Below are 26,752 nucleotides of genomic sequence, written 5' to 3'. Positions count from 1 at the left end.
TCGCATCCCACTTTGACGAGGGGTACCTTTCCACGGATCTATAACCTCGCCTCCGCCTTCTTGACTCATTTTGCTCCTTACTCCTCAGCAGCTCCTCTACAGCATGGCGAGTCAAGCTCCTGCTGATACCCCGGTCGCTTCTGACGCGGCGGTAACTCAGACCCTCCCTGACCGCACCCAAATCCCCGCTGATAAGGATGCTCCTCAGGGAGATGTCTCGAAGAATGCTGCAAAGAAGGCTGCCAAGGCAGCAGAACTCGCCGCCAAGAAGGCTGAGAAGGCTGCTAACAAGGGATCTGGAAAGCAGGAACCCAGGAAGCCCGCTGCGAAGGCTCCGAAGAAGAAGATTGACGGTGCTGCGCTGATTGGCATTGATGTCTCCAAGGAAGAGGATTTCCCAGGATGGTATCAGCAAGTTCTTACAAAGGGTGACATGCTCGACTACTATGATGTTTCGGGATGCTTCATTCTCAAGGTGATATGCCTTCATGTGGTAGTTGTTTGGCCGTGTTTACTAATATGACTCAGCCCGCTTCGTACTTTATCTGGGAAGAGATTCAGAACTGGTTCAACGCGCGCATCAAGAAGATTGGCGTCAAGAACTGCTCATTCCCTCTTTTCGTCTCCGAAGATGTCCTGAACAGGGAAAAGGATCACATTGAAGGCTTCGCTGCTGAAGTCGCTTGGGTGACACATGCGTACGATCCCCTCCAAACCTTCTACATGTGTTTTACTTCCCCATACTCCAGTTGCTGATATATTCTCTTATCCTATAGCGGCTCTACTCCTCTTGAGAAGAAGATCGCTATCCGTCCGACATCGGAGACTGTTATGTATCCTTACTATGCCAAGTGGATCAGGAGTCACCGTGACTTACCCCTCAAACTAAACCAGTGGAACTCCGTCGTCCGGTGGGAGTTCAAGCACCCCCAGCCTTTCCTCCGAACCCGTGAATTCCTTTGGCAGGAAGGACACACGGCTCACTTGACAAAGGATGCTGCCCATGATGAGGTTATGTACATTCTCGACCTGTACGCCCAAATCTACGAGGAGCTCCTGGCTGTCCCCGTGGTCAAGGGTCAAAAGACAGAGAAGGAGAAGTTTGCTGGTGGTCTGTACACTACCACGGTTGAAGGTTATATCCCGGCTACTGGCCGTGGTATCCAAGGTGGTACATCCCACGGTCTTGGCCAGAACTTCAGTAAGATGTTCAACATCACCGTTGAGGATCCCTCCACCAAGGGCGATGAGAAGAAGCCCCCTCTTCACGTGTGGCAGAACTCTTGGGGTCTGTCCACCCGTACACTTGGTGTCATGGTCATGATCCACAGTGATAACCGTGGTCTGGTCCTCCCTCCTCGTGTCGCAGACACTCAAACCGTTATTGTCCCTGTCGGTATTACAGCCAAGACCAGCGATGAGGAGCGCCAGAAGTTGTACGCCGAGGTCGAGGGCCTGGTCAATGTCCTCACCGCTGCTGGTGTCCGCGCCATTAGCGACTTGAGAGAAGGCTACTCTCCTGGGTGGAAGTTTAACGACTGGGAGCTCCGTGGTGTGCCACTGCGTATCGAATTCGGTCCCGGTGAGTCCGCCGGCCAGTTCGTCACTGCTGCTCGTCGTGACATTCCGGGCAAGGACGGCAAGGCCAGCATCCCTATTGCCGAGCTTTCTACTGCAGTCCCCGCTGTGCTGGAGCAAATCCAGCAGGATCTGTACAAGCGTGCAGATGATGAGTTCCGCAGTCACCGCAAGCTTATTACCAACTGGGACGAATTCACCCCCGCTCTTAACGACAAGAACGTCTGTGTCATCCCCCACTGCCTCACCGAGGAGTGCGAGGACCAGATCAAGGAAATGAGCGCACGCAAGGCAGAGGAAGACTCCGGCGTTGCTCAAGATGCCAAAGCCCCCAGCATGGGTGCCAAGTCCCTGTGCATTCCCTTCGAGCAGCCTGAGGGTATCACCGCTGGCGAGACCAAGTGTGTCAACCCCAAGTGCACCCGGCTCGCCGAGAAATGGTGCATGTTCGGACGTAAGTTGAAGCAAAAGCTCCTATTTCCGGACAAAAGAAATGAACTAACCTCCCATCATAGGTTCATACTAAGCGCAATAGATCGCCTTGGTCTTATCTGCATCAATGTCAAATAGCACCTAGCAGGCGCATTAGAACAAGCACTATGAGTTTGATGACAACATTTTCTTTAAGTCCCTTTTTGTATCTCAGGTATTCGATTTGTATTGTGCCCGGCAAACAGGACATCGTTCAAGTAAGACAGACACATAATCAAGAAAAGAGGAAGAGACAATTATATCCGACGCGAGTTTTATGGAGTGTGTGCGGTTAAAAGATGATATACCTTTGCAGTTTACAGGTTGGGGTCGGGGGTTGTCGTTTTGAAGCTAGTTAGCGGGTGGAAATGAAATGAGCTACGACTAATTGACGTGGTCTTGATCTTCTACTAGTTTATCATGGTATAATTCAAGAGTCTTGATCTCAATTGATAGTTTTACTTAGATTCCGGACTGATTGAAGTTATAGACATGGTATGCTAGCAACGCTAATATGCAAGATATGCAGTGATCAACAGAAGGAAATATTCGGACAAATGCCAAGTAGGAAATGCGACGCAAGGATAAGCATAGGATATCATTAGATACAGGTCCACAAAAAGAGAAATAGGTCGGCTAGGGAATGTATGCTCCGGATGATTAAGACGGGGGCAAGAAAGCAAGGGTAAGGAAGCTATTCGCAGGATTTGCGGGATTTGCAGAGTTGAATGAATGTAAACAAAATGTAGCTTGACGTAAGACTACATTGTATCGTTAGGGAGTATAAGTAGAACTGTGAAGGAATGGAAGGGTAGGGTAGGGTGGGGTATATTAGGTCGAGTTCAGTTGAAGCCTCGGGTTGTATATTTCATGGGAGGTTCAATAAGATGCTACTGAACGAGTCGTGAGTTCGCCCCTGGATGAAGAGCGAGAGGGGCTGCTGTTGTTCTCGTTTGAAAAGAAGTTGCCTCTGAGGCTTAGGCTCCGGCCTGACCTCTGTGGCCAGCTCATTAATCTGAAGGCGTTTCGTGGAGTAGTATTGTCGGTGATGTAGGTCACGTTGTTCTCGTCAACAGCGTGGATTTGTAACTGGGGAACCCCGACACTAGGAAGCTCGATCACCTCTTCGTCGCTGTCATCCGCAGAGAAACTGATGCGACTCGTGATAGATGATGGTGATGCTTGTGCGCGCATGTGAAAAATGGAAGGTGCTGGGTTGGAACTCTCCGAGAAGCCTGCGAGAGGCACAGGACCCGGCGACCGGAGGTTCCTACCCATTTTTGGTACATCTCCTGAGCTGATACTCGCAGAGGACTTTTTTGACTTGAGGAGATCCACGCATGTCACTTGTGTTTGAGGTGTTTGGCGGTTCTGCTCTAAGGTATTGAAGAATCCGGGTGACGGAGGAGGTGCATCAGTGTGTCTTCGCCGCCTGGAGGCTTCAGATGATCTCCAGAAGACTTTTGAAGGCACACTAGTGGATATGCTCTTTCGTGCCTCCGACCCTCTCCTGTGTTTCTTGAAGGAACCTCGCCTGATTAACTTGGAGATCTGACCTTCTCTCAGAGACATGGTACGATTCATGTCTGAGCTCCTTCTTGGTGCCTCAAGGTCTGGAGAGAATACATCCTGAGAGGGAGACGGGGTAAATGGAGGCCCAGGCTCAGGATGTGGTACACGTCGGAATGCCTCATGGGAATTAATCTCTCGGATGATCGCATCCTGAAGAGTCTCATAAGTAGGGTGTGGAGAGATAGCCGTCGACGAAGTATAAGCCTGTCGGAACATATCCATTATTTCCGCGATTTTCTGGTCCGACTGAAGCGCTGGGGATGGAGAGGTTGGCGTCGCTGCTGGAAGAGGGCTGTTCATAACTTCTGCAATACTAGGGGCTGCTTTTATCCCGAGGTTACTCGGAGTAGGTGGCTGTATGGCGCGATGCGTTATCTTCGCCGTCGGTTTTCCGCCAGCTGCCAATTTTGTATCAATTGAGAGGTCCCGGACATTCTTTTTGGACTTCGATTTCATAGTATTTGGCGGAGTGTGACTATGGGATGTTAAGGAGGAGCTGCGGCTCCGGCTTGAGCCGGAAGAAGGGTCTCGCCCTGGCTGGCGCTCGTTCGTCTCCGTTACTATGGCGGGCAGCGTTGGGCTGTCCGGTAGAGGAGTGTTGCTCCACGTATCACCTTGTTTATAAGCAGGGGGTACACCGAGAAATTCACTCGATCTTGACTCAGTTTTCCTAGGAGAGCCATTGGTTGTTTCGGCAGACATATTTGGCACTGACCTTTGCTGTCGGAGAGAGCCTTCACTAGCGGAAGACACACCTTGTGGCGAAGCGGTAGCCTGATCGGTATGAGGAGCCATAGACCTCGGAGCTTCCTGGGACATCGATCGAGTCAGTCTGCATTCAGCCTTTGAGCGAGGACGGCAGCGTGCTTCATCCCGAGGACTCTGCGCATTCCTTTGAAAGGAGTTGCCACGAGATCGTGTAGCGTCATTACGAGAAGACTGGCGACCACCATTCCTGTTTCTGGCAATGTTCCTGTCCGCCACATCTTCTTGATGTAAAGCAGAGATGATGCGCGAGTATACAGTTGGTTTGCCTGACTGCCCTTGAAGGAACCGCGTCATGTTTCGTTCTGCGATATCTTCATTATAAGGGCTAATTGGTGACAACGTCTGCACACTCTGGATATGGTATCGATGGGAAGAGAATAAAGCTTCCAACAAGTCGACATGCCGAGGGCTTTTAGCTGTAGCACGACTCGAGGCCCTAGATGGCGGAGCTGGTGAGCGAGGAGACAGCGGCCGAGCCTGGAATTGATCATGCAAGGATTCGAATTGCTTCTCAATTCGCTGAAACGGATGATCCATTCCTAGGTACTGCGAAGTCCTCGCACTCGAGGACACATCACTATCTGGTGTATTGGTTGCCTGGGTAGTGCTATCTCTAGAGTTTGTGGATGGGGTTCTCTCCGCATGGAAAAATCTCTTCAGAGTAACCATATTGGGCGAATGTAGAGCAAGCAAACTGCCTGAATACCGCTCAATCCTCGATCGCAACACCGCCCTCGGTTATCATGTACAATCAGGCACGTTCGGCAAGGAGATACTTCAATATTATATCTTAAAGAGAGAATAAACCGAACCTCAGGGCGCAAACGAATGTGAGGGAATTTGGGAAATGAAGGACGACGGAAAAAAAAAAAAAAAAAAAAAAAAAAAAAAAAAAAAAAACACACAAAGGGTCAGATGGGAAAAGAAGTCAAAGCGGGCAACCTCTTTTACATTGCTTTCATGGCGACATCGATGTGCACTGAAGTTTCTCCTCGAACCCTATCGATATTATACTGATCGCGAGTAAGTAATGGTTTGGGGAAAGAAGGAATCTCCAGCGAAGAACGACGGATGGAGGAGACCGGGAAAGAAAGAGTTTACTCCATACGCTCAAGATTTAGTGGGTTTGCAGATCCCATACCTGTTCCTGGATCCAGGGGAAGTACATGGGTCAGTCTCCAGGGCCCATCGACCGACGGACAAAGCGATGGGGCTGAGGTCTCTGTCCGCCGACGGGGAAGTAAAAGACTAGTCAGAGACAGCCCAGCGTTAAGACCAACGCCATGTCCAGGGTCCAATGTGATAGCCCACTCGTGGCCAACCCAATTGAGTCTTTCCTTTCACTGGTGGCTTTGTCATAATCACTAGCATTGCCATTGTCATGGCGTTCAGCCGGCCGTCGAGGAGACTACTCTGTACACGAACTGTCAAAATCCTTGTGTAGCATGTGCAGGGACCCTTTCCGTCTATGGTTAAGGTGCATACACCATCATACATGACCTAAAAGCAGAGCATCCACTCCACTTGACAGCAATGCCACTCAAATTGGATCTCCACGTTCTTCCACCCAATTAGGGGGCGTCATGGCCCTATGTAACAGTGGAACCGTGAGGCTAGTGGCATAGCTTGGGAGGGCTAGGCTTACGCCTTTACGGAAAACAGTCGAGCGGAAGTGGGAACATGGGAAAACTCATTTGCACGCGCACACATAGGATCAAAAAAAGAAAGAGTTTGGGGATCATACCATCGGTCATTATGGTTCTCTTGGTTACCGACCGGTACGGAGAAAGTTCACCAGGTACGGTATGAAAAAGAAGTTTGGTTTGAAATATGGGGCTCGGGTAGGAAAATTGTGGGCCAGTCAAATCCCGGGAAGTTGTGCTCTACAGTTCATACTAGCCTCATCCAGGTTTAGTAGATTACTGAGCCGAGGGCCCCATTGGTGTATCATCGGCAGGGGATCGTCAACAGGTGATTCCAATAGGCTTAAAAGGGGCACTTTTGTAGAAGCCGAACTTCCACTGGATTGTCTTCGTTTTTCCCACCAATTTCCGACGACCAAACCATTGGGAAGGTTTTTGAAATTCAGTAATTACGGAGCAAGGAATCCTTGCGGATTACTTCCGATGGTTTCAACCCGTTTCAATTCCTCTTTCGAGATCAACTTCCGAGGGCCGGTTGTTGATCAAGGAAGACGGTAAGAACAACAAGCAGGACTTTCCTTTTCCTTCTCCTAAGGCCCTCGTGTCAACCGCCATATTAAGCTAGTACTCCTGGTGGCTCCTCCGTGTGTGTGACAACCTATGCAGATAACATTAAAATCTCTCTAGGGCTGTGAATGATTAATAGGGAGTTGTATACATGTCTCAGAACCACTCCATGAACACCAGTTTGGCGGAGGCCCTTCGAGGATCTCAAGGCGACGAGATCATTAGATTACTGAATAAGGCACGGCTGGATCTTGTAGAATAGGGCCGATGAGCCTAGGAAAACAATCTAGATGTGGAGAATGCAGGAAAGAATAGGAACACTGAACTACTTAATTAATTATAATGATTTAGTCCCTTTGGTTGCCTACGGAAGAGCTTCCGATTGCTTTACAGAGCTATCACCAATAATAGATCTTTTAGTAAACGAAAGTCAAGGTCCACACTGTTCAATTACCTGACAGTACATCCCTCCCCTGAGTATGGAGTATCTAGGTATCTATCAGAGTGGACTACTGTACTCGACCCTCGGAACCGTTGAAGCGGCACTACCACTAAATGCAAAATTTGAGTCCTTCGGTGGAACGGCGAAAGGAAGACAATTGACTGACAACCTGACATCCTTGGGACAAAAATCGCAGTTATGGCAGAATGGATGTACAGTACAGATGAAGAAAGACCGAGACCACCTCTCCTTGACATGAGTTCTCGAGAAACGAACTATATCTATCCCAAAGCAAGATTGGGCATTGTTCCTTGAACTTTACACCAAAGCACTAATCCTATTTCACGGCGATGCTATTTCTAAACCGCCCCGAAGCACCAGACTAACAGGATTAGGTATAAGCATCAACGATCCTCATCAGCAACGGAATCATCGCCCACAGCACGGAGTACACTATGACCATTTCAGGTAAATAAGACGGCGTCTTCTGTTGATCCCTGCGGGTCCAGAACGTAGGCTGATAACTTAAGGATCTTATTGATCTTTCCTGCCCAACGGGACGTTTACTATCATAATCCTGATTCAGATGAGAATATCTATCTATCATAATCAACCGCAACTGCCATGGCTCGCTAAAAGCAAGCTAGTAAGATTAGCGGCTGTTGGTCTCCTGAGATCTTTCTCCATACGGCTAAGAACCCATGTGATTAGCACATCTCCTGGCAGATATCACAGTGTCAATAGCCAACAAAGGACGCGTGCCATATGATCTTTTCTGGATGATCCCTTCAAGCACTATTGCAATCATGCACCATTTCTTCGGCAGAAGCTGGCTGAACCGTGCATTTGACACACTAACGGTCTTTAGTCTCAGTCAAGGAAACTCATAGCTAGCCAAAAAAGCAAGGGACCGGAGGGTGGCTTGGATTGATCGATAGCCGATCTGTGAGCTATAGAAAAGACGTCGGTCGACTATGGGGTATCTTCAACGGTCTACGTTGCTTGCATACGCATACCGTCATTGCGGTCGCCAAGGCTTTCAATTCTTCACCTACTACTTCGTAATCCAGCTAGCTAAGCTTCATCCGAGACCATACTACCAGTCAAATCCCACCCATTTTCATAGCCTCACTTACTTGAGATCGTCCCGTGCTACCAAGGAATAACAGCTTCCCCGAATCATCCATCATATCTCCCGGGTTGACACCTCATAGTCCCTTGCAGGTCACATGTGTGCCGGCGTGAGCTAGTTTGACTGCGCGGGAACCTTGTTATCGCCGTCATTTTGAGCAACACCGTCATCTTCAGGCTCGTTGATCTTCTTCCACTTCACTCCGCGTTTCTTCGCAGGCGATGCGGTCTTCGCGGGAGAGGCGGCAGGTGTGGACGCAGCCGATGGGGACACGGCAGACGGTTCGCCCGCCTTGGTATCCTCGGGGCCGATTGCCATCTCTTTTTCAATTCTGGCCTTCAAGCGAGACCAACGCATACGCGCGGCAGGGACGTTGATGTGAGTAGCCTCGGCCACGGCACTGAAGTCGATCTGCAAAGTACTTGTAAGCTTTACGTTTGCCGAGATAAATCATATGCTAAAGGATGACTGTAGGGATATATGTGGGGAAGACTATTGTTGTCTTGGATGCCGGTTTCCTTTGGGGCGATATGTGAGAGCTTACATTGTTGACGCCTGCAGAGTTCACCAGACACAGGTAAAGGAACACAAGGTGGTCATCAGGCTTTGATTTGGGAGGCATGGCTGCAGATTTCACGATAGACTTGTCGGTGTGGTCAATGTTATTATATTTGTAGTGTAGTGAAAGCTGACCGAAGTATATAGATAGGGAGGTGGTTTTGTGAGAGTTAATATGTTCTTTGTGGGTGAGAGAAACACAGAGCTTGCAGCTGTGATGTTTAGGTGAATCAAGTGAATACAAGCTCTCAGTTACTAGAAGGTAAGCCTATCAGCAATGCAGGCTCGACAACTAATCAGTTCATTCTATCACAGGGCAGATGGCCACATGAAGTCTCAGTTCAGTCTAAATACAGAAACAAAGTATACCCAGAGCATGTTGAATATGTTGGTAATTTTCAAGCCTTTTCAGCTTTTTATATTGTTGCTCAGTAACAGGGGGCCTGTAGGACCTTGAGGACCTTTGTATGGGCTTGCCTATATAGAGGGCCTCACCTATTGTTCTTGTTGATCATCAGGCTTATGAAAATTATTGTTTTATCATTTCAGAGATATTTCCACACGACAGAAACCAACTACATTCAATGCTAAACGAGATAGTTGATAAAGGATATATTAGACCATGCAATGTCATTTCATCTTGGCTTTCAGCCTGTAACTCATTGTGTACCACCTCCCCGAGGAACCAGACCAGCAAAGCGCTCTGCAGACTCCCTTACAGCCTCAGCCAGAACGGAATGCGCCCCCCGGGCTGCATCCACAGCACCATCTAGCAGAGCTTCACTTCCGGAGCGCTTATCATCGGACCCTAACAGCACTTTGGAGGTGTCGCCCTTGAGCCAAATCTCTGTGATTTCATCTCTAGAAGGCATATAAGCGACCACACAAGCGGACATTATGGCCCGGTGCTCCGCTGGATCTGTGTCTAACATCAATTTTGGCTTGGGTTTACCGTCTTCCGATTCATCGGCGACAATAGCAGCCACGCCTCCAGCAATGAGATCAAGGCAGTCAATCCTAGCATCGGCAATGGCTGCAGATGCAGCAGTGACACATCCAGCAAGAACGTTCATCATTCCCCACGAAGCATCATGGGAGTCTGGCGCATCGCCCCACCAGCGGTCGTCTTCTGCTTCTAGGATGGTGATAGTGATATCCAGTCCACTCTTCGGCCACCGTTCAGCAACAATGACACCTCTTAAAGCGGTCTCTAAGTGTACACCAAGATCGCGTTCGCTGGCATCGCGGATATGCCCTTTCCTCTTACGGCCGGCGAATGGAGCATATTTGACGTGAGTTGTGAGAACTAGATTTGGAGAGAATGTAGCAGAGCGAGGAAGTGGTTTCGGCCCATGAACTGTGCAAGCGAGTTTCAATGCCGATGAAGGAGGAATTAGAGACTTGGGAGACGAGCGTGCGGCGGCGAGTGAAGCTGAAGGTTCATATTCAAGGTAGGCGGATCCAGATGCAGAAGGAATAAGGCCGGTTTTCAGAACTAGATTGAGTCTATGTAAGTCAAAGAAACTATATGAGATATTCACATGGGGGGTTATAGAGCGTACAGATTTTTCGCAATTCATTCGGCTGTCTCTGACGTTGTGGTCGCGCAGTCGCAATATCAGAGGCGGAGTTTCGAGAAAAGGAAAAGACTGCAGACCTCGTGCCGCTAGGCGGCCCATTGATTCTTCTTCGGTCAGTCATTACACATTACTTGGTATACCCTGGAATAATTGATGAGGGAAGCGACGAGCAAATACTTTGCAGAGACTGAAGACTTGAAGGCCGTCTGGAAGCTGGCTTCGAATCCCAGAAACGGAAATCTACAATTTTGGAGGGATGTTTGTTCTGTTTGCTTAGGTGGAGTCGGCGCCAAATTTTCCTTCCTTTTCTACCCTTCTTCTGCCCTTCTCTTCTTCGCTTCCTCTTCTCTTCCTTTCACACAACATTCAATCCATAGGTTGTTATGCTTAATGATGCAGTTCTGTCGAAATGTGTGATTTTCTTTTCTTGCTTCAACGCCAGCATCTCAGTAACTAACTATACTATTGTGAGTCTCCAATCCCCAATATCCCACCACAATTTGTATGAGGAAAACTATCCAAAATTTATGTTCGGCGACAAACGAATGGGCCATTGAACAACATGCACTACCATCTGACAATAATTCTTCCCAATTATTTATGTTATGATCAACATGCTTGGCTACATGCTTACGATGATCATTAGACAGGAATACAAATTAGCTACAAACCTGACCTGAAGGTCTAAAACTAATATGGTATGTTTATTTTTTTTATTTTTTCCCTGGCCTGCTTCCATGATGTAAAAAAGTTTTATTCAGTTCTGCTTCTGCAAATATATTGAAGAAAACCTAACCATACCAAACCTTCTGATCCCTTTTGGAAGTCTCTCTATTATTGTTTCTACTTACCCTAGCTGTACGACAAGTCGCTAACAGCTACAAGGATAACAGGAACTGTACACCACACAACAAACACATATCAAATCCATCATTCCCACTAGGTATGCAAATTCTTATCTCACATCCACTTCACCACTTAGTCATTATGATGACAACAAGTCAATCCATTCAATGATCTCCTTTGGAGAAACCTCCCCTCGGGCTTGTGTCGATCTGACAAGCAGTGTTTTGGTACAATGATCTACTCATCCATCTCCCTTATACTGGACCATCTGTCTGCCGTCTTTCTCTTGGAAGATGGTGACGATTGGGAGGAAGGTTGTGGAGCTTCGGATAGTGGACTCATATCGTTGTATATCAGCACTGCCGCTGTTGGTTCTGTCTTTGCTTGACTTGTGTCAGTTTATACCTTTCGCCTTGCTGTTCGTTTTGATCGCTTGGAGTTGGGTAGCGGCTGGCAGGGGATGGGATGAATTAACCGGCTTGGCTGATCAATCCATTACAACTGCCCTGTACATGGGCAGTTTCTTGCGACGTCACACTCCGCTTCTTTGATAGCACATCGTGCTGACAGCTGGATAGATTGTAGGCTTGTACACAGACTTGGGCATGGTGATACTTCAGTCTAGTTCATCAGAAATAATCTTATTACCTTTTCTATATCGTGCCATGCTGTTCATTGTCGTACTTTTCACTGTAGAGTGTAGTCGTAAAGAAAAATAATATATTCATTTCTATAATATATACGGGAGTCGGAAAACCTATCACCATTAGGTAAACACGTCTTGACACAAGAAAGACGGGCCGGTTAACTCACTTCCTCAACCATAGTAGCTTTTCAGCCCTTTTTGTTTTCCTTAACGATATTCCGCTGCTGCGACATACATCAAGCAGCAGCGTCCATTTACATAACAATAATTGCATCGGACAGGCTACTCTCAAGTTTACCGTCGAAGAAACCCATATCGTGGCTCATAAACAACATATAATATCATCGACCAGCTGCCCACTTGGCATTTTCTATGCTTTACTCCTTCCTCTCGGTTGGAGTTGATGCGCCATCCCTTGACATACTGTAAGGAGCCTGCATTAAACGATTAGCGTTGAGTGGCAATGGATTTTACATTGAGATATATACATACCAGGACCCTCTTTGCATTGCATATCCTCCAGGCGAGGTTGCGAACAGTTCCATCAGCTCGAACAACTTCAGGCGCGAATTCAACACCAAACCTATGATAGAGTTAGCATGAATGCGAAAATGAATGCCGCTAAGGGGGAAAAGGAAAAAGACAACTCACATCTGGTGCAAGGCAAAAACAACGCGTTTGGCAAATTTACCATCGCGGTCCACAAGGCTTCCGAACTGCTCCTCCACGGTCTCCGGTGCGATTTCTGGGTCCCGATCGAAGCAGTTGCGAATAACAGGTAACAGGCTCCTCTCAACAGACGTTTGCGTAATATCATGGTCATCCTCCTCTTCATATCGACCAATGCGAATTTCAAATGGCCTGGAGATAGCCATGACATTATGCTTGGAATTGTGATGATAGCGGAATTCGAAGACACCCTGTGTCCAGAAGAGTTTATCGCCAGAGAAGATAACCTCACCAGTCGCAAGATCACGCTTTTCGCCGCCCTCGTTTTGTGTAGAGATAACGATATCGCTCTTAGCAATTCCCTTCTCACATGTCAAGTTGTCGTAGACGCCTTCGTTGACAGCAATCCATCTGCCTTGAGAGGAGACCCGGGAAACTTCGCGAGATGTATTATCAGTGACCTTGTACAAACCAATCCAATCCTTCTTGCTATGGTTGAGGGGCGCAGTCCACTTGACTTTGATCGGTGCACCATATTCGAACATGAGGTTTTTCAGGTCGCCGCGTCTGTCAAGAGGCATGCGAGCGTTAGCGCCCTCTCTACCAGTACCCTGGTCATATCCAGCTAAGTAAGACAAATCAGTGCCTTCAACTTCTAGAGAATAGTCTCGCGAATCATATCCCGCCAGGTCTGCGTCAATGCGTGAAATAGTGACACGGGCGGGGTAATTCTGGAAAAGAGCAGTAGTATCCTTAACAAATGTGTTGACACCATCAGCGAGCTTCGGGCGTGCTGTCTCGAGGAATTCTTCGATGAACTCGAATGACTCATCGAATATCTTATCAACACTTCCGTGGAGCTGCCTAAGAGGGGATGGCAGGGATTTTTTCAGGCTCTTTACAAGCCCCGCATCCTGCCGCAGACTCTGGCCATAGAGCTTTTGCATATGCGGACGCTCGATGAATTGGATGAAGGCCAGACTGAGAATGTGACTGAGGAGTGCTAGGAAGGTTATTGCTCCGCTGCTGGTGATAAGAACAGCTCCCCAGACACCGGCCAGACCTAGGACACGCTCTGGGTTGTTCAAAAAACGGTATATTCCATTATACGTCAACTTTGAAGACCCATCAAAGAAGAAATCGCCGTAGAACCAGCCAAATTCACCGAGAGACTCATAGATGCTGACTGAAGTCCAAATCTGCAAACTAATAAGGCCAGCTCCCATGACATGTCGGAGTAAGACGAGGCCATATCCCCAATCAGCAGGGAAGGTGTACATCTTCCATACCGCAGCAATAAAACTTGCGTAGCACATGATCATGCTCAGATGATATGTACCTTTCCACTGGTTCCATGCTTCTTGAGGAGTTTCACCATACTTGACAAAGTGTCGGGTCCACGTCTTATAGTTCGATTGACGATGGAGCATGTACCCAACACCGACTGAGAACCAAAGCCTCCATACTGCAGCGTTGGCTACGAAAAGAAATTGGTACCACGGTGTAGAGGGTGTCAACACAGTGAGAGAAAATACGAGAAATTGGATAAGGACAGAAGAGGTATCCGTTATCCGATACAGATCCAGATTGTGGAGCCCCAATAAATTGTGGACCGACTGCGGTGGACTGCTTGAGAAGGTTGGCGCGTGGGGGGCTTGTTCATCAACCGGTGTTGGCGCAATGGGCGAATCCGTAGTGCGGCTCGAGACAGATACAGTTTCCTGCTCTGCTGGTCGCTTGCGGGGGGGTGGAGGGTTGTACGTCTTGTCAATATGTGGGTTCTCAACAAGCACTAGAAAAGCGAATTGGGCCGCATGGGCGATTATAGAGATAAAGAGAACTTTGTAGCTCGCTGCCATCAGGGAAATCCCGTAATAGCCAGCGTAGCCAACCGAATACATAGGATGGGGTGCCATCTCGAAGACGCCATCAAACGTCAACTCCTGGTCAATTAGGTAAAAGAAATCACCCCAATACCATGCGAAATCTTTTACCACCCGATGAGCGTCGAGCTTGACCCAAAGGTTGAACAGCACCAACACAATGCCGGCAGACCATCGCAGAACAGTCATCAACAAGCTCTCGTTGACGGGATGGTGACTACAAGCTATCGCGAAGAGACAGTACGACACGAAGTCGCACATCAGTATCAAATCCACAAGCCGTCTAAAGACGAGCCACGTGTTGTACTCAATGGGGGCTTCATCGAAGGAATAGTCGTTGGGGATTTTAGTTTCCAACTCCCGCTTAAGAAAGTTGTACAGGTTAGCATGGGGGTTCTGGCCCGTAGTGGGATTCACGAAGACCTTGGTCTGCTCAGCCCAACGGACCAGTGTTTTGTGGTGAGATTGATTGTGAAGAAGCCATCCAATGCCAGCGTTGTAGGCCACACGCCAGAAAAGGTAAATGATGGCAAAAACAGGTACCTTAGCACCGGCGGGAAGCTGCCATAAGAGATATATATGAGCACCAAGTATTGCGAGAACAATAACATCAGAAAGGTTCTTTGGTTCTGAGGGCGACAGGAGTTGAGACACCATGTCGTGGGTTTGCGGCACCGTGAACACTGCGGAGTGGCATAGAGTTAGTTTATTTCCCGCAATAATAAATACAGGGATACACGTTGCACATGTTCATTTAAAAATCTGTCACCAATGCATAGAGTTGAGCTCAATTATCAAGGAAGATATGTAAGACATACCGGTACCATCAGATGTGCGACCGTATGTCTTGCAGTCCTTGCCAGTCTTGTCCTTGAGCTCTACGTCACCAGTGGCTGTGAGAGTCTCGGGACTAAGAGTCGAGGTAGTCTGAGAGGCCACATTCCTCTCACGAAGGCCTTCATCATCGATCCGGGTGCTTGTTGAAAGTCCACGATCCATGATTGAGACTCAACGGGCAAAAATGTTGAAAGAGTGACGGGGATTCAGTGTAGGGGCAAAAAGCATGTGAGAGGAAGTAGGGGTGGCTTTGCTATTTAAGAGACTCAGGATCTATGATTGGTCTGCGTCATGTGAGGCGCAGATCCACAAAGAGAAGATGAAAAACAAAAGGAAGCGAACAAAAAAAAAGAGAAGAGTTGACTTGGCCGGAGCAATTTATCCCTTTTCTTTTCTTTCTCTTTTTGCTTTTCCTCCGTTCTTACGGGGAACCAGGCAGACCGTCTTTAATTTATTCTTTATTCTCTTACCGAACCGTTGAGAAAGAGAGGAGAGACAGCAATCGTACAAATCCTAGAGTGGAACCGGCGGACTGGGGGAAAGCAACATCGGTCACAGCTAGTGGCCAAATTGAGGCCAATCATGACCATGGTCGGGGCTCCAGTTGGCAAGGGAAGAATGGGCCGGAAGAAGGAAGAATGACCGCTTGTTACCATGTTCCTCTCTAGTGTCATCTAGTTTGCCCTCTAAATCCTCAACAAGATGCCTCTGAAGGCTTGGCATTACTTGGTTGATTTTGTTAACCAGGCACATGGTTGTCTGGAACGTGCTACTAATCAATCACCCTCAATGTCAATGCACAAGCGTTATATTTCCACACAGTAAATCCTCACCCAAACCGTTTTACACCACATGAATGGACATGGTAGGAAGGCAGATCTACTGAATGATATCCTGTAGCGGTAATTGCGAGCGAGTAATTTCTAACCCTGTACTGTCGCTCACTCTTTTCTCATTGATTGAGCGAGTGATTGGCCTATTATCATTAAGGACATGGATTTTAGGCGCATATGCGTATGCATCTCCTTATGCACGCACGGACGTGACTCTCTGTATGGGTGCAACAGGCACAAGTCAAGGAGGCTATGCGTACCAACTATCCTGCTTTTTCTTTATTAACTTATATTATCCATATCAGATATATGTCAAGGTGTGCCTGTGTCTGAGAACTCTCATGCACCTAGACATGCATGCATCCTGAAACCCGAGGAATGACTGCAATGGATTGGAAGGGAAGATTCGGGTTCGATTGATAGCGACCCGATCTCTGGGTCACGCCTCACATTTTGAATCGTCGAGGAAGCCGATACCTTGCTTATTCGATCACCACCCTGACTATAACTATTACTGTCACGGAGATCATGATAATATCATTGATATAACTTACTTCTTTTTTTTTAAAGTTCTGACACTGCATCTCTACCCCTCTCTGGTATACCCCGTTCGAATGAACCGGGTGATTCTTCCAAGTACTATCCGTGTCCCACGACTGGGACGTCGGCAACTCCATTGGATATCGCCTTAACCGATGCTTTCATTCGACGATGTCTCTGCATATTTAGAGAATTATTCCATTCCGAAGATTCCGTCAGACGCGAAGAATGATCATTCAACCCTCGAGTTGGTGTGTCAGTCTACTCCACATGCACCGCGGGACAGCCTCTGCCTCACAATGAAAGTTGACTAAAATGTCTCTTTAACAGCTCGATGACTTTCCCGCAGTAGATATCCCTGTTAAGAAGTCAATGGATCCATCTTATTGAGCATAGTTTCCGTGGAGTTCATTGGTGTTGATTCATAGATGCTAGTGCAGCCAAAAGAGACGGAGTAGCTCTTGCGAAGAGACCACCCATACTACTACACGGTTAGTGCTATGGAAGGTAGCTTAACGATGAAGGCTTGACGGAAATTACACTGAATTATCGAGAAAAATAGGCTGTACATAGTAGTCTTTTTATTTTATTTTTGGATCGTTTTTCCTTTTGTTTCATAATCCAGGAACATATCCATTTTTGCGCACGCTTTTTGAGTCGTGCCCCTCTTCTACCCCTCAGTGATTTTCGCATAGGTTCGGATGTGACATCTCGACTGAAGTTAATCCTTACCCGCTCGTTCCGGAAGGTCACAAAGATCAGTACATCGTAATGACCAAGTTAATGTCAACAAAATTATTTATTTATATTTTTTTTGTGAATCTCCGTAAGGACAAAATTTCCAATGAGAATCGTATCGAAGACTTCGACACCGCGCAAGTAGGGACTAAGTATCCAATCGCCACGGGAATGTTTGTAATCCCAATGTCCTTAACCTTATCTAATCAAATCGATTATCAAGCATTTCTTCCGCCACCTTTATCTAACTTTCCATCAAATGCTGCATGTGCACGAGATCTTCATTCTCATTTTAAATTCAGAATCATAGCAGGGTGATAATATTACAATATGTCGCCGAGTCTAGTCGCTCCAGAGCCAGGTATGTGTGTGTGCCACTAGTATTGTCTCGACAGGCTTTACTAACCGTCTCCAGAGCATTGCCCTGGCCCTGAATCGGAGCAGGCAGGTCAAGGTGATGCTTGCGCCGGCTGCCCCAATCAATCGATCTGTGCCTCCGCTCCGAAAGGCCCCGATCCCGATATCCCCATTATTCAAGAGAGGCTCTCCTTGGTTCGACACAAGATCCTTGTACTATCTGGGAAAGGCGGGGTCGGTAAATCGACCTTTTCCTCCCTCCTCGCCCACGCGTTCTCCGCGAATCCAGACTCTATGGTGGGCTTGATGGACACAGATATTACTGGGCCTTCGATTCCGAAGCTCATGGGTGTCGAGTCGGAAACGATCCACGTGAGCAACGCAGGCTGGAGTCCGGTGTGGGTGACAGACAACCTAGGCGCAATGAGTGTGCAGTTCATGCTTCCTAATCGGGACGATGCAGTGATCTGGAGAGGTCCAAAGAAGAATGGACTTATCAAACAATTTCTAAAGGATGTGGACTGGGGTGAGCTGGACTATCTCATTATCGATACGCCACCGGGAACCTCTGACGAGCATCTGTCCGTTAACTCCCTACTGAAGGACTCCGGGGTGGATGGTGCAGTCGTTGTGACTACGCCTCAGGAGGTTTCTCTATTGGATGTGAGAAAGGAGATCGATTTCTGCCGCAAAGCAGGTATTCGAGTCCTAGGGTTAGTTGAGAACATGAGCGGGTTTGTCTGCAAAAATTGCAACACTGAAAGCCAAATTTTCCGGGCCACAACGGGCGGCGGTAAGCGACTCGCGAAAAAGATGGGCATCCCGTTCCTAGGGGCAGTCCCTCTCGACCCTAGAATCGGAATGGCCTGTGACTACGGTGAAAGCTTTGTGGATGGTTTCCCGGATAGCCCGGCGGCGAAGGCGATCAAGCAGGTCGTGCGCGCAGTCGGCGAGTTGGTTGGAGAAGATCCTGATTCTGTGCTACCGGATGATACAGTAGAGTGATGTCTGCATTTCTTCTTTCGATCCATCTGTTTCAAGCGTGGTTGCATTGGGAGTTTTTGTTAAATCTGCAAGGGTTTTTGGCGTTTCTCTGGCATACAAACGATTTGATACCACTACAGATCATTTGAAGATACCTAAAACACACAATGAGAATTCAGTGCATTTTGCTTAGTGAGCATCAGCTTCCAGACCGATACCATCAGTGGCGAAGACAGGCGCTCGTATCAGTATGTAGTACATTGAAAGGAGCCAAGCCTTAGAAATGTGTACAAGTCAGTCCCGTCTGTAACCCCACCCCGAGATACTCCACGGAGGATTTCACTGGTAGGCAGTTACCTGCCCCATGAGGAGAGAATCGGCACTGCCAAGCACAACTATACTGGCAAAATTGTTATGTGTAAATTGGGCATCCTGTTGATCAACGTTATCCAAGCCGTTCCACTTCTTGGCCCTGGTCAAAATGGTTTTTGTCACATCCTAGGCTTTCTTGTGAATAGGTTATGGGACTCGACTCGTCTTACTATTCCAAATTCCTCCGACTGCTGATTGGACCGGCCACTGAACTGTATTGTCAGCTATTCATGACTGCAGAATTTTATCCACAATGTTGACGCAACCCAGACAGATAAGTAGTCTTGGCTCTCGCCCAGTTAAGATCCCTCCGTGACCAAATGAGCTAGTAAATTATATCTATCAGATTCTTGTGAAAAAGCTGATCATATCGGTGCAACGCTAAGTGGCTCTACCTAAATTTAAAAAAGAGCCAATAACAGCTTAATCTTTATAGCTCTTTCTGGGGAAAATCCATCCATGCCTGTACCACGTCTTTATACCCAGATCACACAAGTATAAAAGCCGTTGGCCGAGTCCGCCGTGAATGGCTAAACCGTAGAGACAACGCCGCTTCAGGTCTTCAAGCTGAAACGATCCATCGAGATGCTGATTGGTCTCTAAATTTGCCGCCGGCGGGCCACAAGTTCGGGTGTTTCAATTTCTCTTAAGGGGTGCCTTAGCTTCCCGGACTTTAAGTGGTTCCGGCGGCTGCCAAATCCAATACCAAGGTTTGCCATGCCGACCCAAACACTGATCACTCAACCCACTGTGTCAGCCATATTGACCAACGGGTGAGGAATCATGGCGATTCTCAGCGTACGGCCAACGCCATGTCGCCATGGATTGGCTCCTTTTACTCTTGGACCGGTGGACCCAACAGAGTCTACAGAGAACGACGGATGATCTATTGGCCCCTTATGGGTGGACCATATGAGCGTCTCACAAGACTTGGACGATTGCACATAGAGGAATAGTATATCTCTTTAATGGCTCCATCAGGCTGCTGAAGTCCATGCTTTAGCTGTCGAATTTTTTTCCCCTTCCCTTCCTTTTCTGTTTTGGTATCCGTACTTTTAATTCCTCTCTTTCTTAGATATATCCAACTACATCGTTCTAATTCATTCATTTGCGTCTTGCGAGCAAGACGCAATTTTCCTTCTCAGGACTTTTTGCTTTCAGACCATATACAGGCATCCAAGTCAGGCACTTGGCTCTGGTATATACCTTTGTTTCATTCGTATAGTCTATCCTTGCCAAAGAAGGAGACCTACCTCTCTCGACCCCTTCAAAGAGGGTTAATATCGCTCCTTAGAATTTTGAGAAAGTACAAGATAGCCATCATGAGATTTTCTCCGTCTGTCCTAGCCGTTTTGACTCTCACCGACGGCGTATTCTCGTTTCCAGCGTCCTCAAAGTCCCAGCTTCAAGGCAGGTCCTTTAAGGTTGAGCGAGTACGGCGCGGAAACGATGCAATCCACGGCCCGACTGCTTTGCGCAAGGCATACGAGAAATTTGGCATTGTCCCGGCAGATCTTGGGATTGATATGGATGACTTTGAACCTATCACCGCCAGGCATGCTGTTGCTTCGAAGGAAGATGTCTCCGAGCCCGACCAAAAGGGCGCTGTCAGTGCATCCTCGGTGCAGGGGGATGCTGCTTTTGTCTCTCCCGTCACCATCGGTGGTCAGAAAATTGTTCTGAACTTTGATACTGGCTCTGCTGATTTGTAAGTCCAGCTCCACAGATTCTGTAGATCCTGCCCGCTGACAGGTAATCTACAGTTGGGTGATGAATTCGCTACTTCCAGCAGCTGCTCAGAAGGATCGCACAGTGTATAACCCGTCCAACTCTTCTACTTACAAAAAGATGGAAGGGGCCACGTTCAACATCTCCTATGGTGATGCCTCGTATGCGTACGGTGGGGTGGGCACAGATACCGTTAACGTTGGGGGTGCTGTTGTCAAAAACCAAGCCATTGGCATTCCAGATACAGTATCCGACGCGTTCATTGAAGACACAACCTCAAGCGGCTTAGTCGGACTGGGCTTCTCGTCTCTCAACACTGTCAAGCCTAGGCAGAAATCCTTCTTCGAAAACATCGCCGAGAGTCTCCAGGAGCCCATTATGACTGCGACCCTCAAAGCCGACGGCGTTGGCGAGTACGAATTCGGTATGCTTGATCACGACAAATACCAGGGCGACATTGCAAACGTCAGTGTGGACTCCTCTGGTGGGTTTTGGCTATTCAAAGCGGCGCAATTTGCTGTTGGAGATGGGCCCTTGCAAGACATTAAGGAGAACCCAACTGCCATTGCGGACACAGGAACTTCGCTTATGCTACTCAGCCAAGAAGTGGTGGATGCTTACTATGCGGAGGTCCATGGTGCAATCTATACTAGCAGTGCCGGTGGTTACATTTATCCCTGCAACGTCTCCCTTCCAGGTCTTTCAATTGCTGTTGGTTCCAACCATCTGGCCACTGTTCCAGGCAATCTGATCAACTTCTCCGAGGTTGGCGTCAACAAGACAACAGGTGGAAAGGGTAAGTCCTCATATGCCTAATATGCTGGTCCCATTGCTCACCAAACCATTTCTAGTTTGCTTCGGAGGTATTCAATCCAGCCAAGGGTCCTCGATGCAGATTCTTGGCGATGTGTTTTTGAAGGCCTTCTTCGTGGTCTTCGACCTGCGCGGCCCTTCTCTCGGGATTGCCTCCCCCAAATGATTCGAAAATATTTAAAATTGGTCACATCGAGTGGCAAATATTGAAGATAGAGCTTCACAGAATACAACATACCGGTACATACATCCTATCTTTCTCCCTTATCTGCGGATCGAACCCAAGATAAGATCAGATCTATGGACCAAAAAAAGCCAACACTACCTAGTTTCAGGACCATTCATCAAGGGGAACAGTAGTAGAGAAATGTAGGAGAATAAAGTATAGTTCACAAGGTTTCAAAGGATCTGCACTATGTCAGAACAGTGAAATTGAATATTATGCTTAAATGGAGGTTGTTTTGGAATGCTGAGTCATGTCGATGCACTGGGGGCTTAACCCGATTTAGTTAGAAGCTTAAAAGGCTTAGAGTGAGGGAAGAAGGGGAAAAAAAAAAAAAGGAAAAAAGGGAAAAAACACGCCCTTTAACCCGCTGGCAAGAGACGTCGCGCGTTGTATTCTCCAACTAGATTAGCTTTATGAAGACTATTTAAAAGGGAAAACCCATTACGTATTTTCAAAGATCCCATTTTTCTGGGATCTTTGTGGGAATAAGCCAAGTTGTCTCCCCTTCAGGCTGGCGTGACCCTTCTGCGGGCCGCAAGAAGAACCCCGCGGTTGGTTCGGCCTTTGGGACTGCATTTGGGAATCATTTCTGTTGCCCCTCCTCACACAACCTCACCTTTGTTCTTGACTCGCGTCTGCCCATTCGCAAAAATGGCGATTAATTCTGCCCCTGAGTCCTCCCTCCTCTCCCTCATCTACCGCTCTTACCCCACCGCTGTCTCCCCCGATGCCACGGAGACCGACCTCTTGACCGTCTCGCCCAAGATTTTCCCGCAGACCACCTTCTCCGCTCCGGAAGAGGCTGACATCAAGCAATGGCTGGGAACTATATCTGGTCTCCAGGGCGCCCTTACTAAGGATGACAAGCCCGTGATCACCAACATCCTCGGACAGCTGAATGGCCACCTGGCTACGCGGACCACCATTCTTGGGACAAAGCCTTCCGTTGCTGATATCTCGGCGTACGCTCTTCTGGCTCCTGTGGTGGAGAAATGGAGCCCGGAGGAGCGCACTGGCGAGCAGGGCTACCATCACATTGTGCGTCACATCGATTTCGTGCAGAACAGCCGGTTGTTCGCACTGCAGATTCCCGAGGAGGAAAAGATTGCCATCGATGTGAACGATGTGCGCTTCGTGCCCAAGCCCGTGGACCCCAAGGAAGAGAAGGAACGCAAGAAGAAGGAGAAGGCTGCTGCCCAGAACGCCGGCGCTGCGGCTGAAGGCAAGCCCCTCATCGTTGGAAAGGGTAAGCCCGAGGCAGCGGCCAAGGAAGAAACTCCCACAGCTACCCAGGCTGAAGGCAAGCCCAAGAAGGAGAAGAAGGAAAAGAAGGAGAAGCAACCTAGGGCTAAGCCTGCCCCTGCCTCTGCTTCTCCTCCATCTCCATGCGTCATTGATCTCCGTGTTGGTCACATTCTTCGCGCCGTCAACCACCCAAATGCCGACTCCCTCTACGTTTCGACTATCGACTGTGGTGATGCCCCTGGCTCCAATAACACCTCTTTGGACGAGGAAACTGGCAAGACTGTCCGCACCGTGTGCTCGGGTCTGAACGGACTTGTTCCTCTGGAGGAAATGCAGGGCCGTAAGATCGTCGCCGTCTGCAACCTTAAGCCTGTTACCATGCGTGGAATTAAGTCCGCAGCTATGGTTCTCGCCGCCTCTCCCCGTGTCGCAGAAGGTGAGGACTCGCACAGCGGTCCCGTTGAGCTCGTCACTCCCCCTACTGATGCCCCCGCCGGATCCCGTGTATACTTCGAGGGATGGAATGACGCTGAGCCCGAGAAGGTGCTCAACCCTAAGAAGAAGGTCTGGGAGACCTACCAGCCTGGATTCACAACGACCGAGAACCTCGAGGTTGCCTTTGATGTTAGTGCTGTTCCTGCTGTGCAGGGTCAAGAAGGCAAACCTGCCTTGGGCAAACTGGTTACTGAGGGAGGTCTTTGCACTGTCAAGAGCTTGAAGGGAGCTACTGTTCGGTAGAGAATAATCATTGGATATACTGTGTTTTTTTTTTAAAAAAAGAAAAAAAGAAACAAGAGCGTGTTCAGGTTAGACAAACAGTCCGGTCACTAATTGATGAATGATATGGATATAAACTACTTACGTGATTACTTAGTATGTCTAGTAACCCTATCATTTCTAACGATTAATAAGTTCTCTGTCTTGCTTAGTCTTTCGATTTTAATTTGCCATATTATATATGTACACTACGAACACTGTAGTTCCTTTGTAACTTCCAGATCATGGCATTTTCCGAGTCGCGAGGTCAGCTCTCGATCACACTAACAAATCCAGCGAATTTTGACTCAGCCAGTAGTTTGGGACAAAGTTAGCATCTCGCTCCAATGCACCCTCAATAGCTTATTCAGCCCATAGATGAAATAATCGCACCCTTGGCCAGCTTCGACGTTCGTGCCCCATTCTTCCGTCGAGGTTTACTACCTAGCTAATTGACGGCGACAGGCTATAAGAATAACAGCTTTCTTTATTCCAGCCATCCAACGTATGTACAAAGAAACACGTCTCCACCCTTACCATCCATCTAAGGCTACCATGAACTTAGAAATATCAATGTCTGTCTCTTCACTCCAGACCAACTTAGCGACGAGCCTACCGCTCCCTTCCATGGACCGGCGGCCAGGACTATTTTCTGGCAGGGGAGAATATATGTCTTGTCCGAGGAGCATTTTGAGTCTTCTATTATATTCTCACTTGACGGGATTGCTGCGCTGACGGTTGTGGAGGTCCGTATCTCAACTCCCATCTGCCAACATTACGCTCTAGCCATCTCGCGATACTGCGGGGGGTTTGCTGTGTACATATTGAGTATCACCGAATAAATAGAGAGTTCACGGCGGGTAACAGAACTAGCACCGCAGCACAGAGGCCCCCTCAACTACCCCAATCTACATCCCACCGCTCCTCTCCTGCAAGCCAGTTCGGGAGAGCTTTTACATCCCGTCCGAGGCCAGGTATAATGGGGATGAGAGAATCTAGCCGATAACCCAGTATCAGTTACGAATTAGGCGTCATCTGGGCTACGTGTTGCCACAAGCCAAAGGAATAGTTTCCAAATGCTTTGAGATCTTCTCCAAATGATTCTGGGAAGTAGTAGTGTAAACAGCCGGCAAAAGTCTGAGGGTCCAGACTCAAGCAATATAATCTCTTGCATCGCTGGTGCTATGGCATTCTGGTTCTCGCGTGCCAGGTTGTAAGTCGGACATAGTCAGATGATTCCCCCTCTAACGATAGCAACGAAATATACAAGCCCCGTTGGTCTGGCCTTTCGGGGGTGTACAGAGGTAGGGCTCTGGGTACTGTTATTCACTAAGGGGCAAGGCAACAAAACTGGAGTATGCTATCACGTTCATCGATTAAAATCGATTAAAATCGAACAATTTTGTAATTATCAAGTGAAGAATGGATCATCCCTAGAAGAGCGCGACGCGGTAGTAATAAGGATATATCATTATGTATTATTTCTTCTTTGTATAAAACCCCTGTTGCCTACCAGTACCCGCAGGAGGTACTACTGGCACGAGCTCCCCAATCGACAAAATCTGCAAATTAGACAGGGACAAAACCCAAGGGAACCCCGACAAGCGTAGATACAAAGACGGGTCGATCCCGAGAGCTTTCTTTCATGAAACTTCAATAAATAGCAAGTACATGCAAAAGAATACCATCCAATGATAGGGGTAGCTTGGTAGTCAATATGGGTACATTAACGTGACCAACTCTCAGTTCCCACAGGGATCTACATCTTCGAGGCTAGAAGAATGAAAATCCGTCTAAGCATCAAGAGAGCGGAACCCTGTAACAGGTCAGTCCCTAGACAAACGATGACTCTAGTTCGGCCACCGGCGCACCCAATCTCTAGTTTGAGTTGCCTTGCCCACCCTCGAAGTCAGCGATGAGCTGTAGCGTCATGATTTTTCAGACCATGGACCTGTTAGAGCGTCACTGCTGTGGTCCAAGTCCTCAAAGCCTGCGGCATGGGATCCATAGCTGTAGCTGAGGTGTCACCGCAGAGGGCAGAGGTAGGCTGAACTACCTGGGGCCACGGATGTCGTGGGCCCTCGCACGGAAGACGTCAAGACTAGAATGCGATGCGGGGGGCGGATGTCGCCATTGAATTTTCCGGCGTGCGGGTCGGATTTGATACTGGACTGACGGGATCCGAGCCCGGGGCACGGTGACGGTCGTGTCACTGTAAGAGACGCCGGTGATGGATGCTTGGGAACTGGTTGGATCGGAGAAACACGTCATTGGTTGGTAATTTGTGGCGATGGCGATTTTGAGGCTGTTATTGATACCATTTGGTCGGGTATGTGGTGCCAAGGGACTGAACTAGGGTAGAGTCTCTTCTTTGATAACTTAGCTTACTGACGATGTTAGTTAGCGGTACTCGATCTTCAGCCTATGATTATGTGCAAAATCCGTATGGAAAATATTGTGGAGAAGGGATTCAGGGCTCTCGTCAGCGAGCAAGACAAGCATGTCAGGATACTAAGTGACATATCCGCATGATAGGTCCGGAGTCCCATTATTCAACGAGCTGTTACACAACGTAGGGATTCATAGTGTCTGCATGTCAAACTGTACACGTCGATTCCAACCATGCTGGGCTGGAATTAGACTATTCTCCAGTATAGTCGTTTGCCGACTGGTTCGATGCCCTGGACGGCCATTGTACGACCTCTCAGCCAGGCGAGCTCTCGCCGAGTCTATAGCGTAGAATAACGCCCGTCTTAGCTCACCTCGCATGAAGAAAACCCATGCTACAGCACACACAGCTGGCTGCAGAAAAAGAAGCAGAGGGAAAAGTGAAAACGAGACAACCCTACTAGTCCCAATACTAGTACTCAGCTGTGTTTGCCGACAGTCAGCAATTACCCCCAACCTGATGCTAGCGGGAAGTCATACAATATATCAACAGCGCAGTATAGCCAAACACGTGTTGGAA

The 26,752-nt window shown here is 48.2% G+C and overlaps 10 protein-coding genes across 10 annotated transcripts; 6 read left to right on the top strand and 4 right to left on the bottom strand.

Moving 5' to 3' along the window:
- The first annotated feature begins 50 nt into the window (after window positions 1-50).
- On the top strand, window positions 51-2,516 carry BDW43DRAFT_275243 (proline--tRNA ligase). The gene is made up of 4 exons (XM_032041831.1): window positions 51-475; window positions 529-698; window positions 777-2,032; window positions 2,094-2,516. Exons 1-4 carry the CDS (start codon window positions 104-106, stop codon window positions 2,102-2,104), a joined length of 1,809 nt encoding a protein of 602 aa, XP_031900661.1. The 5' UTR covers window positions 51-103; the 3' UTR covers window positions 2,105-2,516.
- Window positions 2,479-5,265, bottom strand: BDW43DRAFT_275242 (uncharacterized protein). The gene has a single exon (XM_032041830.1). The coding sequence runs from the start codon at window positions 5,056-5,058 to the stop codon at window positions 2,929-2,931; it is 2,130 nt and encodes a 709-aa protein (XP_031900660.1). The 5' UTR covers window positions 5,059-5,265; the 3' UTR covers window positions 2,479-2,928.
- Window positions 5,266-5,281: 16 nt separating this feature from the next.
- Window positions 5,282-6,074, top strand: BDW43DRAFT_275239 (uncharacterized protein). The gene has a single exon (XM_032041829.1). The coding sequence runs from the start codon at window positions 5,461-5,463 to the stop codon at window positions 5,755-5,757; it is 297 nt and encodes a 98-aa protein (XP_031900659.1). The 5' UTR covers window positions 5,282-5,460; the 3' UTR covers window positions 5,758-6,074.
- Window positions 6,075-8,287: 2,213 nt separating this feature from the next.
- On the bottom strand, window positions 8,288-8,795 carry BDW43DRAFT_310826 (uncharacterized protein; the record flags this gene model as incomplete). The annotated part of the gene is made up of 2 exons (XM_032047040.1): window positions 8,288-8,584; window positions 8,718-8,795. 2 exons carry the CDS (start codon window positions 8,793-8,795, stop codon window positions 8,288-8,290), a joined length of 375 nt encoding a protein of 124 aa, XP_031900658.1.
- A 490-nt stretch (window positions 8,796-9,285) lies between these two features.
- Window positions 9,286-10,511, bottom strand: BDW43DRAFT_275237 (3' exoribonuclease family protein). Its single transcript, XM_032041828.1, has 2 exons — window positions 10,294-10,511; window positions 9,286-10,226 (listed from the first exon to the last, which is right to left on the bottom strand). Exons 1-2 carry the CDS (start codon window positions 10,430-10,432, stop codon window positions 9,391-9,393), a joined length of 975 nt encoding a protein of 324 aa, XP_031900657.1. The 5' UTR covers window positions 10,433-10,511; the 3' UTR covers window positions 9,286-9,390.
- A 1,389-nt stretch (window positions 10,512-11,900) lies between these two features.
- On the bottom strand, window positions 11,901-15,721 carry BDW43DRAFT_275228 (phosphatidylethanolamine N-methyltransferase). The gene is made up of 4 exons (XM_032041827.1): window positions 15,174-15,721; window positions 12,455-15,038; window positions 12,296-12,386; window positions 11,901-12,237 (listed from the first exon to the last, which is right to left on the bottom strand). The coding sequence occupies exons 1-4, from the start codon at window positions 15,352-15,354 to the stop codon at window positions 12,181-12,183; spliced, it is 2,913 nt and encodes a 970-aa protein (XP_031900656.1). The 5' UTR covers window positions 15,355-15,721; the 3' UTR covers window positions 11,901-12,180.
- Window positions 15,707-17,353, top strand: BDW43DRAFT_275225 (uncharacterized protein). The gene is made up of 4 exons (XM_032041826.1): window positions 15,707-16,293; window positions 16,476-16,523; window positions 16,580-16,807; window positions 16,864-17,353. The coding sequence occupies exons 1-3, from the start codon at window positions 16,186-16,188 to the stop codon at window positions 16,715-16,717; spliced, it is 294 nt and encodes a 97-aa protein (XP_031900655.1). The 5' UTR covers window positions 15,707-16,185; the 3' UTR covers window positions 16,718-16,807; window positions 16,864-17,353.
- Window positions 17,354-17,633: 280 nt separating this feature from the next.
- nbp35 (Fe-S cluster-binding ATPase) lies at window positions 17,634-19,284 on the top strand (the record flags this gene model as incomplete). The annotated part of the gene is made up of 2 exons (XM_032048930.1): window positions 17,634-17,664; window positions 17,719-19,284. The coding sequence occupies 2 exons, from the start codon at window positions 17,634-17,636 to the stop codon at window positions 18,663-18,665; spliced, it is 978 nt and encodes a 325-aa protein (XP_031900654.1). The 3' UTR covers window positions 18,666-19,284.
- A 947-nt stretch (window positions 19,285-20,231) lies between these two features.
- Window positions 20,232-22,103, top strand: BDW43DRAFT_79415 (pepsin-like aspartic protease). The gene is made up of 3 exons (XM_032050522.1): window positions 20,232-20,724; window positions 20,780-21,540; window positions 21,596-22,103. Exons 1-3 carry the CDS (start codon window positions 20,339-20,341, stop codon window positions 21,721-21,723), a joined length of 1,275 nt encoding a protein of 424 aa, XP_031900653.1. The 5' UTR covers window positions 20,232-20,338; the 3' UTR covers window positions 21,724-22,103.
- A 230-nt stretch (window positions 22,104-22,333) lies between these two features.
- Window positions 22,334-23,900, top strand: BDW43DRAFT_275216 (putative cofactor for methionyl- and glutamyl-tRNA synthetases). Its single transcript, XM_032041825.1, has one exon. It carries the CDS (start codon window positions 22,435-22,437, stop codon window positions 23,764-23,766), a length of 1,332 nt encoding a protein of 443 aa, XP_031900652.1. The 5' UTR covers window positions 22,334-22,434; the 3' UTR covers window positions 23,767-23,900.
- The last annotated feature ends 2,852 nt before the right edge of the window (window positions 23,901-26,752 follow it).

This window comes from Aspergillus alliaceus, assembly GCF_009176365.1.
Source record: "Aspergillus alliaceus strain CBS 536.65 unplaced genomic scaffold BDW43scaffold_20, whole genome shotgun sequence".
NCBI classification, from domain to species: domain Eukaryota; kingdom Fungi; phylum Ascomycota; class Eurotiomycetes; order Eurotiales; family Aspergillaceae; genus Aspergillus; species Aspergillus alliaceus.
The sequence above is the reverse complement of the archived record's forward strand: the minus strand, read 5'-3'. Positions and strand labels throughout refer to the sequence as shown.